The sequence below is a fragment of the Pseudorasbora parva genome, chromosome 13 (genome assembly GCF_024679245.1).
Source record: "Pseudorasbora parva isolate DD20220531a chromosome 13, ASM2467924v1, whole genome shotgun sequence".
Lineage (NCBI taxonomy): Eukaryota > Metazoa > Chordata > Actinopteri > Cypriniformes > Gobionidae > Pseudorasbora > Pseudorasbora parva.
The window spans coordinates 8,829,636-8,844,700 of record NC_090184.1 but is presented as its reverse complement, the minus strand read 5'-3'; the positions used below and the strand labels follow the sequence as shown (position 1 = coordinate 8,844,700).

Sequence of the window (15,065 nt, the reverse complement as noted above, 5' to 3'; positions counted from 1 at the left end):
TTGTTTTGCATAGGCTCCCTCTAGTGGACAAAAGCTGCATAGTGCACCTTTAAACTCCGTGGACTATGTACAGGGACGGGAATGACATATATGCTTTCCATTTTAAATGTCTGTGGAAGAGCTATGATGTCAAGATGATTTGAAAGCTTAGAGTCTCTACTTTCTGGAGATATGCATCACTTTGACATTTGTTTTACACAAAGTAATGTACACTAAATTACTCTGGTACCATTTCCGGCTGGATTTGCCCTACCCAAATTGAAAAGCCTCCCATACACACATACAGTGGTCAAGGTTCAAAATGTTGGTGTCATTTTACAGGAAACCCTTTAAAGTTACATAAAACACTGCTAAAAGTCATAAACATGTAAGTATATGTTGAAAGCTGTTATAACCCCCCCCCCCCCCCCCCCCCCAAATTATGTGCTTTTAGAATTTTTTATATAAATACATTTTTGAAAGTGTGTAACTCAAGCCCTGTGTGCTCTAGGACCCTGCAGACAGTTTGGGCTGCTTCCAGCATATATAATTAATTTAATGGCACTGGGATATTGCATTTATATAACTATAGGGTCGGGGGAGGGCGGAAAAGGGGGGTCATCCCTTCAGATCTATTTGAATAAATCTTGCATACAACATGACACAGACAAACTTCTTTTTTCCTCTATTTTCTGGAATTTAGTGGAAATTGCCCAAACTGTCTGCAGGTTCCTAGAGCACACAGGGCCTGAGTTACACACTTTCAAAAATGAATTTATGGGGGAAAAAATCAAAAAGCGCCTACTTTTGGGGGGGGGGGCTTAGACAACATATACTTCCATGTTTATGACTTTTAGCAGTGTTTTATGTAACTTTAAAGGGTTTCCTGTAAAATAACACCAACATTTTGAACCTAGACCACTGTATGTGTGTATGGGAAGCTTTTCAATTTGGGTAGGGCAAATCCAGCCGGAAATCCCAAAAGATGTCCCTGGGTGTAATTTAAACTACAGTGATAAAACACCACTCTGCCTCTTTTAATTTTCATTTCATTTTCATTTAAAACAATCTTAAACATATTAATAGCCACACAAATGTGGTTCAGGTAAAGTGTACCTTTATTATCTTCACTGCATGTATATTTATAACAAAACAAAATATAAAAAACAACGCTGCCGCTTTTTGTTTACTTTTTTTTATTAAAAAATATTTGAAATATTAATATGTGGTTCAGACAATAAGTGTGCATATATCAATGCAATAAATTAAATATGACATAAAAAAGCAACAACTGAGTCTTAAATGTCAGTTTATGTAAGATCAAATAGCCATTATAAAGGTATATGGAGCTATACAAGAAATAAAGCAAACAATCCAGTCAAACGACAAGGTAAAATGACAAGTTTAAATATTCCAGCTGCTGTGAGTAAAGATCGGTCGTATATAAGGCGCTATATAAATAAAGATGACTTGTCTTGACGTTTAAAATCAAAGCAAATGTGGCTGTGATGACGGATGACTTCTTCCCAGTCTTGCAGTCTCTCGTGTTCTTGCTCAGACGTGGACAGGCTCTGAGTTCCCAGTCAGGTTGGGGTTGGACATCAGGCTTCGGCTCAAGTCTCGAGCTCAAGCCCTCCACCAAGGACAGCAAGTATGTTGTTTCCTATTCAATACAAAGATTATATGAACAAATCAACTCATGAATGATTTTTAGAGTTTATTACACTGTATATTTTCCTGTTTATTACAGTAAAGCCGCTTTGAAATGATCTGTATTGTATAAAGCACTTTATAAATGAAGGTGACTTGACTATAACAAGAACGCAACTGTGAAATAAGACAACTTATAATAATCCTACTCTGTCTGTTACACTTCCTCACACCTGCTGAAATCACTGATCGAGTGAATCTCCTGAACTTCTCCAATCTACAGTAGGTCATCTCATCCATTTATGTTGTGACATCTGCTCTAACGTCGGCCGTTTAGTTGGATCCCGGGCTAGGCACTGGCTAATCAGATCCCTGTATTCTGTACACATTTTAATAAGGAGTTAGTCATGCATCTCTGAAAACAGCATCTAAAACATGATTATTATACTGTAAAATGTTCTTTAGCTTTACTTTAAAAGTGAAGTATGTAGTTTCTGTGACACTACAAAATAAATTACAAAATAAATCATATTTTCGTCAAATCATTACGTCTTCCCCAACATCACAAACACAGCTCTTGTTTAAGGTTCAACATATTAGGAATACTTTTAGCTGTGTTGCATTTGTCTTTATTAAAATGTATCTTTCTGAACGGGAGCATGACTATGATATATCATCAGCTCTGTTTTCTGTTCAGTTTTCTGTGTTGGTTGATTGTTTGTATTATTTTATATTTTTACTTGTTATTCGTTTTTTTGTTATTTTTTCCCTTTGTTGCACTTTGAGATTCTTCGGAATGAAAAGTGCATTATAAATAAAATCTATTATTTTTATTATTATTGAAGCGTGCTTTGTATCACAATGCTTTGTTCACTTTGACATGTTCATGACCTGTTTAAGGTATAAATGCAGCGAATTTTGGCTTTCACTTCTTTAGCTAAATTTCTTTTCCCATGGCTCCGCCTGCTACATTAGCCACGCCCCAAACTCTCGCTATACGTTGAGCTATATATAAAAAATCTTACATACTTCATCTTTAACTGTTTCTGTTCAGAGCCTTTGCTTGTGTGTGTGTGTGTGTGTGTGTGTGTGTGTGTGTGTGTGTGTGTGTGTGTGTGTTATCAATGTTGTCAATATGATTCACTCACTTTTGGATAAGTTGTAGTACATAAATGGAATTTTGGCTCGTCTGATATCTTTCGAATTGGCAAAAGGATGAGATACGTGCACCATAGTGTACAACAGCACTCCTAGAGCCCAGACATTTGCTGGTATGGCGTGGAAACGAGGTTCTGTTAAGACTTCAGGTGGATAGTAATACGGCAGTCCTGTAAAGAAGAAATTTGCACATTGATGAGCTTTTTTTTAAGTATTAAATAATAAGTCACTACATTCAGGTTTTCACACTCTCAAAATGCTCACCAATGTATGTTTTGCTCTCGTAGCCATCATTACTAAATAGCTGACCGCAGCCAAAGTCGATCAGCTTGAGCTCCAATGTCCTTTCATTTACGAGGAAATTCTGCGCATGAATGTCATTATGAAAAACACCATGCTCGATGCAGACCTGTACTGCCAGCAGAGCCTGTCGCATGATGAACCGTGCTGTGGGTTCATACAGGACGGGTTTACGAACGATGTAGTCCCGCAAGCTCATGCAAGGCTCGGGGAACTCCATAACAAGAGTGAATTTTCCAGGATGTTCAAACCACTCGTATAGCTGTATGATGAGCGGGCTTATGGGTTTTCGCCTCATCATCAGCAGCAGCGCCACTTCTGTAACCAGAGGTTTGGGATGCCCAGGCTAGAGAAAAATAGTAATCAGAAGGTTAGCTGAGTAAAAATCTGAAGAAAACATATCAAAGTATCTTTGAAAGTCCTTTTTTTAAAAGTATATTTTAAGATCCGTTCAAAAGAGCCTTTTCAGCTCAAAGTTATTTGGTGCCTCTAGGCTTATTTGTCAATCACATTTACACTTAATGCTTTCTACGGGTGTATTAACTACAGTAATCTGCACTGAAACGACTAAATACATATTCAGGTTTTGGCCAACTTACAATATAAAGATAACGATTGTTTTCAATCTTGCTTAACTGCTTGATGGCAACCTGCAACAAAAAAGAAAGTTAGTTTTAAATGTATTGATGCATTCAAGAGCAAAATTATGGAAGTAAAACTGTGCCACTGGATTTTGAATTCTAATTTTTAGCACTGAATTTTTTTACATCGAATTTTTAACACTGAATTTTATTTTGCATCTAAATCAGACTTTGAATTTTAAAAGCCATCGAATTTCTAGCTCTGTTTTTTTTTGACTATGACATTTTTTCAATGTTTTAAAAAAATTCAGTGTAAAAAGAAATTCAACGTCTCAAAAAATTCAGTGTAAAAAAATTCAACGTCTCAAAAGATTCAGTGTAAAATAATTCAACGTCTCAAATTGAGTGTAAAATAATTCAACGTCTCAAAAAATTCAGTGTAAAAATATTCAGAGTCAACATCCGGGTAACCAAGGAGAAGCAATCGATCCCTGTATCAAATCATCCAACATCCAGCCAATCATTTACGCTCCATTGGTCATGTGATGCTGAAACAGGAAGGCGGGGAACAGGGCCGTTTCTAGCCTTTCTGGCACCCTAGGCGAGATTCATATGTTGCACCCCCCCCCCCCCCCCCCTTTTTTTTTTTTTTTTTACTTCAACTTATTAAGTAAATATGACTTCCTTATTTCATGGGCATATTGTACATGCATTAATCGAATAATGTAGCTAGGTTTATTATCTCTGAGATCACAGATGTTGGGGGGTTCGGGGGCATGCTCCCCCGAGAAAAAATTGATTTCTATGATCTACATATGTGTATTTTAAGATGTTCTGAAGGCCAAAAAATTAGATAACAATAGCTTGAAAACCATGTCACTCGGCACCGCTGCGGATTGAAGAACACAGTGACACAAAGACTAAAAGACGGGACGAAGCAGTAGCCGAAGCCTTGCGCCAGTTTCATGTTTTAAAGGTTAATCACATATTTTTTTAGGGGGGGCTGATGCATAAGTTCATAAAAAAGGGCCTAGTGACGCCCATGGTTATGACAGTATTAGCCTACTTGATCAATTTACACTAAACAGCTATCTCTGATGTAAAAAAAAAATTATTCAAATTAACTGCTATAATGTTCTGCACCTGAAATGAGCATGGCGTGTGGTCCGTCCAGTACTAATATTCAGTGTAATGTTTTGCTCAACATTATGATAGAGGGACCAGCTTAGTAGAGAACAAGTAACCAATAAGTAGGCTATACCTGTATATTTCGCTTTCTTTTTACGATACTGAGCCCCTGATGGCTTTGACCTTTTCATGATGATGAAACTAAAGCACGCTGTAACGAGTAGAAATATAGTGTGGCCCCTTTAAGAGTTGCGCGCGCTCCCTGCAACGAAGTCTGCATTTTGTGAATGTGCGCACTGAGTCTTGAGCTCCCATGTGTGGGGATTATTTTCTGTTTTCTGTTGCTAACAGTTATTTTGTTTTATTAAGTAATGCTGTGGATGGAAAGGGAGTTTGTGATGAGAGTTCAGCGGGGAATAAAGTGCGATCTGTTTGATGTTAATCGCCTCCGTGTTTGCATCCACTACAGTTACATTAAGTGAGCTATCCGCATTTTTCACTCGGACACAAGCGTTACAATGCCACGGATGACGACGTTCCCTGCCGCCCTCTACATGATCTCATTTCATTACAGCAGCTCCACTATCACCATGGCGACTTCACTCCAATAATCGCAACTAATCATAATGCCTTGAAATAGAAAAAGTACGAAATATTAATAATAAAATATATATGAAATAACTAAAAAATCTTGTTGGGGCGGGGGCTCATTGACGCCCCCCAGCTGTTGGCGCCCTAGGCGACCGCCTAGTTTGCCTATGACCAGAAACGGCACTGGCGGGGAAGTTCACTTCAGGTGAGCTCCAGAGCTCAGCAGCATGGCTCAGAACACACACGATGGCGCTTCAGTGAGTTTACTCATGACCAATGGAGCGTAAATGATTGGCTGGATGTTGGATGATTTGATACAGGGATCGATTGCTTCTCCTTGGTTACCCGGATGTTGACTCTGAATATTTTTACACTGAATTTTTTGAGACATTGAATTATTTTACACTGAATTTTTTGAGACGTTGAATTATTTTACACTGAATCTTTTGAGACGTTGAATTTCTTTTTACACTGAATTTTTTTAAAACATTGAAAAAATGTCATAGTCAAAAAAAAACAGAGCTAGAAATTCGATGGCTTTTAAAATTCAAAGTCTGATTTAGATGCAAAATAAAATTCAGTGTTAAAAATTCGATGTAAAAAAATTCAGTGCTAAAAATTAGAATTCAAAATCCAGTGGCACAGTTTTACTTCCATACAAAATGTTTGAACAATTCAGTCAGATTTACCTTTTTGCCATCAGATTTGCGTGTTCCCTTGTACACGCTGCCAAATCCTCCGGATCCAAGCATCTCTCCCACATTATAGAGAGACTCAAAAGACTCTGAAAAACAAACAGAAAAATATGAAATTTATGACCTAAAATTTTAATATTTCCTCAAAAGCCATGAGCATTATTTTCAGTGAAAAACAAGATGACAATACTGTTTAAAATGATGTTGGAGAAATAATGATCAGCGATTTACCATCATTTGGCTTGACGGCGGAGTGATCTGACGCAGATGATGATGGCTCAGGATCAGGGGAAAAAGGCTCCACAACATCCACAGCACTACTGAGACAGCAGCAGACAGGACTCTTCATAGCCTTCCAAACCCTCGTGAAGAAAGAACGAATTCTTTTCCATTTCCCACATCCTGGAGGATTTTCTGAAATTAAGATTTTCATTTGAATGACGTCAAATTAAGCAACGATATAATGACATGACTTACATTTTACTTTTAAATTCTCATCTGTAATGTTATAAATCCAAAGTAATGGAAATACTTCCAAGCTATCCTCCTGACTTCTAGATAATGCCTGCATAAATGTCCCAAAATCTTATTTTACAAATATTAGTGGTCACAATATAGTTATTTTTCTTGCTTTATCTCATCTTTTTGGATTCATTTGACCAAATCAGTTCTGGTAATGGCAAATATAATATATTTATGTTATATTAAATACAATATATTTAAATAAACGTTAATTTTTAAATGCATAGCTGTGTGTTATTTATGCCATAACCGACTCTGTAATATGACAGCCAGTTTGACAATGTTCTGTGTATTTGACAATTCAAAAGCAAAAAGTCTTGAAATAGAATTCTACTCTGGATTGTTTGCCGTCTGAGAAGCGGCTTTCTGTGCGCATGTTTCGGGTGTGTGTCAGACAGCACAAGTACCACTGAGTTCATGGCTTATTGAGAATTAGATTTTGAATGTTCTCTGAATTTTCTGAAAATGTTAGACGAATGTCCAATTAAAATATTTCTAAAAAAAATTTTTTTTTAATTTCAGCGAAGTTGTGCTGAGCAACAGTAAATGTGAACGGACATTACCATGATAAAAACTTGAAGCAGTTATGCATGAACTATCAAAATCTCTGTCTGTACACTTTACACTGGCCAGCCTTATTTCAGTCTCACCTGTTGAGGTCTTGTTCAGGGGAGAAGCCTCCATGGCACCCTGAACATTTCGGGCATTAGAAGTCCCCGTTGGCTCGACAGGAACTTGACCTGGCAGCGGAGGGCACGACCAATCAAAGCTGTCAGACCTGCCCTGTTCGCTTCGGCTGTCCAATCCATCGCCACTCCACCTCCAAATGACGTTGAATGAGCCTCTGCTGCTCAGGGACAAGGATGACATGATGCCCAGCGAAGAATCTGTGGAAGCAGTTCTTCTGGATCCGAAATGGCCTGAGTCGGGAAAATTTCAGATATCAAATCAGCCATCGGAAACAGAAATAGAAACTGAGCCATAACGTCTTTATTAAAAGCCTATTCTTACCAATGCAGGAGCATTTAGATGAAGATGAAGATGAGGAGAATGGATGTTCATCATCATCTGAGCTCTGTGTGCTGCCGCTCTGCAGCGTCCTGTCAGCCTGACCTGTGGACACAGAAACAGAAAACTCAGACAGAGACAGAGGTGCTAAATGTCTACAACTGAATTCTCACTGGTAAAAAGGCCATTATGACTAGTAACACTGGGAACAATTTAAGATCGCTAATATTAAAATTGCTAATTTAATCTTAAATACTATCTTTCTTAAAAAAACGTTTAACAGATTGTGGTGTGGCAAGCAGCGGGGCGAGGGACCGCGAGAGCGGGCCGGTGATTAATGTTAACGAGTGCCAGCTGCGTGGCACACCGGTCTCGTCTCGCGGCCATGTGACGGGAGCATAAAAGGAGGAACATGGCAGCGGAAGACGAGAGAGGACCAGGCCTGGAATTTTATGTTATGTTTTGTTTATGTGTTTGTGGGCAGTCGTCCGTGAGGGGCTGCCCACGCTTTATTTTGTGTGTTCGCGGGCAGTCGTCCGTGAGGGGCTGTCCGCGGTTTTACTTTCGTTTTGTTTATTTATTTTGAGTTAATAAATGTTGTTAAACGTTCGCCGGTTCCCGCCTCCTTCCTTCCCATCTACGAACTGTATTACATTGGTGCCAAAACCCGGGAGGAAGGAGGGACGCGCTGTCGGAGAGCCCTCGCTGCTGAGGGGGATCGCGGTGCTGAGGAGTTCGGGCAGCGCGGATGAGGAAAGACCGCGAGGGCTGCCCGAGGCGATGGTGCTGGAGCGGTAAAGGTGGGACAGAGACCTCGCTGCCGTGCCCCTGGGTCGAGGTGGGGTGGCGGCCGTCCGAGAGGGAGCGGAGGAGTCGCCGCGCTTGCCGGGGGCCGGAGCCTGCTGCCATCCGCCTGACAGGGGAGGAGCAGGGAGCGCGGGGCTCGCTGCCGGGTCCCTCGAAAGGAGGAGTCACCGCCGGCCGCCAGGGGGCGGAGGAGGATCGAGCGGCCCACCAGGCGTCCAGTGCCATCGCACAGCATCGCGAGGAAGAGCCTCTCGGCGGGCGGAGGGCCGAACGGCAGTGTGTCTGGGAACCGGACCAGAATTTTTTTTTTTTCCTCTTTCTTTCTTTTTTCCCTCTCTCCCCTCTCTCGTCCGCGGGCTCCTCGTGCTCCCGTCTACATTTCTCTCGCCTCTCTGTCCTTACCCCCAGGTGCCGCGGCCGCCGTGATCGCCCCCCCCGGGAGAGGGGGGGGGGGGAGTAGAGCGCAGTCTCGGGAGTGCCCCCCGGCCTGCGAGGGGCGATGGGGGTATGTGGTGTGACAGGCAGCGGGGCGAGGGACCGCGAGAGCGGGCCGGTGATTAACGTTCACGAGTGCCAGCTGCGTGGCACACCGGTCTCGTCTCGCGGCCATGTGACGGGAGCATATAAGGAGGAGCAGGAGCTGCGGTAGACGAGAGAGGACCAGGCCTGGATTTTAAGTTTAGTTTTGTTTATGTGTTTGTGGGCAGTCGTCCGTGAGGGGCTGCCCACGTTTTATTTTGTGTGTGTTTGCGGGCAGTCGTCCGTGAGGGGCTGTCCGCGGTTTTACTTTCGTTTTGTTTATTTATTTTGAGTTAATAAATGTTTGAAACGTTCGCCGGTTCCCGCCTCCTTCCTTCCCATCTACAAACGGTATTACATTGGTGCCGAAGCCCGGAAGGAAGGAGGGACGCGCTGTCGGAGAGCCCTCGCTGCTGAGGGGGATCGCGGTGCTGAGGAGTTCGGGCAGCGCGGATGATGAAAGACCGCGAGGGCTGCCCGAGGCGATGGTGCTGGAGCGAGGAAGGTGGGACAGAGACCTCGCTGCCGTGCCTCTGGGTCGAGGTGGGGTGGCTGCCGTCCGAGAGGGAGCGGAGGAGTCGCCGCGCTTGCCGTGAGCCGGAGCCTGCTGCCATCCGCCTGAGAGGGGAGGAGCAGGGAGCGCGGGGCTCGCTGCCGGGTCCCTCAGAAGGAGGAGTCACCGCCGGCCGCAAGGGGGCGGAGGTGGACCGAGCTGCCCACCAGGCGTCCAGTGCCATCGCACAGCACCGCGAGGAAGAGCCTCTCGGCGGGCGGAGGGCCGAACGGCAGTGTGTCTGGGAACCGGACCAGAATTTTTTTTTTTTCTCTTTCTTTCTTTTTTTTCCCTCTCTCCCCTCTCTCGTCCGCGGGCTCCGCGGGCTCCTCGTGCTCCCGTCTACATTTCTCTCGCCTCTCTGTCCTTACCCCCAGGTGCCGCGGCCGCCGTGATCTCCCCCCCCGGGCGCAGTAGAGCGCAGTAGAGCGCAGTCTCGGGAGTGCCCCCCGGCCTGCGAGGGGCGATGGGGGTATGTGGTGTGGCAAGCAGCGGGGCGAGGGACCGCGAGAGCGGGCCGGTGATTAATGTTAACGAGTGCCAGCTGCGTGGCACACCGGTCTCGTCTCGCGGCCATGTGACGGGAGCATAAAAGGAGGAACATGGCAGCGGAAGACGAGAGAGGACCAGGCCTGGAATTTTATGTTATGTTTTGTTTATGTGTTTGTGGGCAGTCGTCCGTGAGGGGCTGCCCACGCTTTATTTTGTGTGTTCGCGGGCAGTCGTCCGTGAGGGGCTGTCGGCGGTTTTACTTTCGTTTTGTTTATTTATTTTGAGTTAATAAATGTTGTTAAACGTTCGCCGGTTCCCGCCTCCTTCCTTCCCATCTACGAACTGTATTACACAGATTATTTAAGTTAACAGTTTAACTAATCTGTCATGTGCCGATCCGGACTGAAATATTACGGAGGTAGAAGTGTTAGGAATATTGTATGGTAATAAAACAAAATTATCCAAATAAAATTATCTTTAGGCTATATGAATAAAATAAAACTTCAAAACTTTGCCTTCACTTTTCCGATGGATTCTTTAAAATCAAATCAAAGAAATACATCTGAATTAAACCTTTCTGGATTACAATCCGCCATCAAAATGACAAGTTTAATTATTCCAGCCGCTGTGAGTAAAGGCTATAAATGATCCGTCACCTGCAGCATCCTCACACGCGATACTACTACTAGCCGGACTCCTTCTTTATACAGATGTGACGTAATGACGCAACGACATGCTCGAATTTCCAGCGGAAACCCACCAGTACCACTCAAATTATAAAACATTATTACAAGCTTACCGCTGTGAATCGGACTACGGTAATATTACCATTAAATTAGGAAAGCGTTATTTCTAAATGTTCCCTGAATGTTCAAAACGTCCAGTTTTTTTCAATGTTTCAAAAATGCTTTTCTCTTGGTTAAAGGAACATTCTATTTTATACTTTTGCATTATGGGAACGTTACTTTTGAATTTTTTATCTGAATGTTCTGACGAATGTCCAATAAAAATATTTCTAAAAAAAAAAGAAAATTTCAGCGAAATTGTGCTGAGCAACAGTAAATATGAACGGACATTATTACCATGATAAAAACTTGAAGCAGTTATGCATGAATTATCAAAATCTCTGTCTGTACACTTTACACTGGCCAGCCTTATTTCAGTCTCACCTGTTGAGGTCTTGTTCAGGGGAGAAGCCTCCATGGCACCCTGAACATTTCGGCCATTAGAAGTCCCCGTTGGCTCGACAGGAACTTGACCTGGCAGCGGAGGGCACGACCAATCAAAGCTGTCAGACCTGCCCTGTTCGCTTCGGCTGTCCAATCCATCGCCACTCCACCTCCAAATGACGTTGAATGAGCCTCTGCTGCTCAGGGACAAGGATGACATGATGCCCAGCGAAGAATCTGTGGAAGCAGTTCTTCTGGATCCGAAATGGCCTGAGTCGGGAAAATTTCAAACATCAAATCAGCCATTGAAAGCAGAAAATAGAAACGGAGCCTTAACTTCTTTATTAAAAGCCTATTCTTACCAATGCAAGAGCATTTAGATGAAGATGAAGATGAGGAGAATGGATGTTCATCATCATCTGAGCTCTGTGTGCTGCCGCTCTGCAGCGTCCTGTCAGCCTGACCTGTGGACACAGAAACAGAAAACTCAGACAGAGACAGAGGTGCTAAATGTCTACAACTGAATTCTCACTGGTAAAAAGGCCATTATGACTAGTAACACTGGGAACAATTTAAGATTGGTAATATTAAAATTAAATGTTCCCTGAATGTTTAAAACGTCAATTTTCAAAAATATTTTTTTTCTTGGTTAAAGGAACATTCTAGTTTATACTTTTTCATTATGGGAACTTTACTTTTGAATGTTCTCTAGATGTTTTGAAAATGTTAGACAAATGTCCAATTCAAATCTTTTCTAAAAAAAACTAAGAAAATCAGCAAAATTGTGCTGAGCAACAGTAAATGTGAACGGACATTACCATGATAAAAACTTGAAGCAGTTATGCATGAATTATCAAAATCTCTGTCTGTACACTTTACACTGGCCAGCCTTATTTCAGTCTCACCTGTTGAGGTCTTGTTCAGGGGAGAAGCCTCCATGGCACCCTGAACATTTCGGGCATTAGAAGTCCCCGTTGGCTCGACAGGAACTTGACCTGGCAGCGGAGGGCACGACCAATCAAAGCTGTCCGATCCACTCCTGGATCTGGAGTGACCTGAGTCTGGAAAATTTTAGACATCAAATCAGCCATTGAAATTAGAAATAGAAATGGAGCCATAACTTATTTATTAAAATACTATTCTGACCCATGCAAGAGCATTTAGATGAAGTTGAATTGAGGGGATGTTCATCATCATCTGAGCTCTGCTGGCCTCCGCTCTGCCACGCCATCTTCCTCCTGTCCGCCTGACCTGTGGACACAGAAACAGAAAATTCAGACAGAGACGGAGGTGCTAAATATCTGGAAAGCGCCAGGATCTGGGTCGGGTCTGGCAGCAGATCGCGGTCATCAGAACAGAGTCTCCAAATCTCCCGACCAGCCGTCTGAGAGAAGGCAGCTCTTCTGGATCTAGAGCGGCCTGAGTCTGGAATATTTCACACATCACATAACATTAGTTGGTAATGTTTTGATAATAATCAATAAACAATGTCAGTGATCAATTACAAATATTGTTACTATAGTTACGTTACTCAAATTGAAAAGTTGTATTTCATATGCAAGGAATCAAATACATGTGATCACTAAGCTGAGAACATTGGGGGATTTTTAACCTTACACAATTTTCTTCACATTAATGTAGTCAATCATTGTACAACTTCAAACCATAAACAAGTGAAAACCAAAAGCACACTCACCTCCTCTTTCACCCATCATGTGAGCCATCGACATCCTTTGAGTCCAAACTGCAATAAAAAACACAACGCAATACAAAATACAATACAATATACAATACAATAACCTACAACTCTCCTTAGAAATACTCCTCCCAAAATAAAATAATAATAAAATTAAACAAAAAAAATTAAATAAAACTCCAAACTCCTGCTAAAATAAGAAAAGAACAATAAATTAAAAGTATCCTCAAAGATAATATGAACAAAAAATATAACTTTATAAAGGATATTATCTTCCGATGTTCTTCAAGAATAAAAGTCTCTCTCAGAAATTTCCTTCAAGATCGCAAAATCAGCAGCACAGAAAATATTCTGCAAGTTTGTGAATTGGTGAATCAAACCAACAGATAGAGATCGGTTCGCGTGTGTATATATTCATTCAGAATTCATAACACGCGTCGCTATAGCAACTAAAATGCACATGCATGTCTATGGTATATATTCATTCAGAATTCATAACACGCATCGCTATAGTAACTAAAATGCACGCAAGCACATCTATCGTACATATGCATTCAGAATTCATAACGCGTCGTTATAGCAACTAAAATGCACGTGCATGGGTAGAGCACGTGATCACACCAAATCTGAATACTTTATTAAATAGCTACAGATTTAATTTTGACGTTTTTTAAATGAGATTTATGGTTTCTGAACAGTCATTATTATTATTATTATTATTAGACAATTATTTTCGGTGGAATTATTTTTCCACCGAAAATAATACAAAAATGAGAAATTGCACAAACGCGTCCACTAGGCCTACAGTCTGGATTGAGTCGTTGCTTCTGTCCAAAATGCGCAAAACGGCACAAGGGAGGAAACATGTGGACATAATCTTATTATGGAGTCTATTAATTTAATTCGCCCTTTACTTTGGCAAGCCAGTTTATCTTAAATTGTTCCCAGCGCTATAGTAATTGCATTTTTATGGGTAAGAACGGATTCAGAGAGCTCTACAATTGAATTATCACTAGTAAAAATACAATTACGACTAACACTGGGAACAATTTAAGATTGCTAATTTGATATGACAAAAAAGTTGTTTAATACACCAGCTTCCATGACTCATAGCTTTAAAGTTTGAAATTTTAAAAATCACATCAAAGCAAAAAATAAAAGGTTCTTAAAAATCAAACTAATAATCCAGAAACAAACGGAATTCCCCATTAAACTTTTTCAACCAATTTATTTAAAAAAACAAACATTAAACATTTAAACCTCCTGTAGAGAAGACTATGACTGTGTTGAAGATTTCCTGCTGATGTGTTCCAATTCTTTTTTCCATATAAATTTAAAATGAAGAGAGTCAATAGATTTAGACTCTTCTATACCTGTGGTTCTTTATAGCTAGCATCCTACATTATGAAAGTAACCCCATTTGGAGCACTGCAAATCCGGATTAGCAGTGCTCCAGCACAAAAATAAGAAAGATTACCTGATTCTGGATAGCAAAACACGGGTTTTCCAAATCTAGACCAAACTTTTGAACAACTGGGTCCTGGACCGGCTTGAGAAGGATTGTTCTCGGCTACTGTGCTCTGTCAAAAGCTTTTCTTGGTGCATTCAGTTCATTTTTCCTCATTGAAATGCAAGTTTTATACTTTTTAAAGTATACTTTATACTTTAAACATGTAAAATCATCATGTGCAGTACATGAGGTAAAATATAATGCCTAATATCTATCTAAAATATAAGTCACTTACTACCGGTATTCACTGTTTTATTGAACTGAAACTCAACATTACATTTTCAATCATGCAGATGTTCATAAAAAGAGCTTGAACAAGGACATAAATAATATAAAATGTATTTGAATTTTTTTTTTTCACTGCTAAAATATACCATGTTTAAGTGCCATTTTTTGTTTCTGTTTTGCAATATTTTTACAATAACACGACAGTGGGACAGGTATCTCACTGTAACTCATACAATGGTGAACAATCTGAAGGTATAATGAGCGACAGGACCAGAATGAACAGAAATCAAGAGATTAAAGGCATTCAACATACATTCCTAAGTTCTAGGAGAACATTTATGCAAGAAAGCATTAGACTTTAGGTGAAAATCATAACGCAGAGAAAACGCAGCTTTACAGTTCAAAAGATACTCAGAGAAAGGGCAAAAGATTTACCAATAATCTTCTGAATCTCCATCCAGTAAACTCTGATCATATCA

General features: G+C 41.1%; 1 protein-coding gene across 1 annotated transcript; it reads right to left on the bottom strand.

Annotated features, from left to right (window-relative positions):
* Positions 1-1,210: 1,210 nt before the first annotated feature.
* Positions 1,211-13,454, bottom strand: LOC137038475 (uncharacterized). Its single transcript, XM_067413052.1, has 13 exons — positions 12,849-13,454; positions 12,299-12,577; positions 12,058-12,213; positions 11,515-11,616; positions 11,153-11,422; positions 7,616-7,717; positions 7,255-7,524; positions 6,314-6,496; positions 6,077-6,171; positions 3,687-3,737; positions 3,052-3,433; positions 2,778-2,957; positions 1,211-1,642 (listed from the first exon to the last, which is right to left on the bottom strand). Exons 1-13 carry the CDS (start codon positions 12,880-12,882, stop codon positions 1,593-1,595), a joined length of 2,154 nt encoding a protein of 717 aa, XP_067269153.1. The 5' UTR covers positions 12,883-13,454; the 3' UTR covers positions 1,211-1,592.
* Positions 13,455-15,065: the final 1,611 nt, after the last annotated feature.

What these genes read in the sequence shown, in the direction of transcription:
- LOC137038475 (XM_067413052.1), bottom strand. Translation starts at nt 12,882, where the DNA reads ATGTCGATGGCTCACATGATGGGTGAAAGAGGAG. An exon ending in ATCTAAATGCTCCTGCATTG is followed by an intron (nt 7,525 to 7,615) that starts GTAAGAATAGGC and finishes TTCCCGACTCAG; the next exon opens with GCCATTTCGGATCCAGAAGA. An exon ending in CGCCGTCAAGCCAAATGATG is followed by an intron (nt 6,172 to 6,313) that starts GTAAATCGCTGA and finishes TTTGTTTTTCAG; the next exon opens with AGTCTTTTGAGTCTCTCTAT.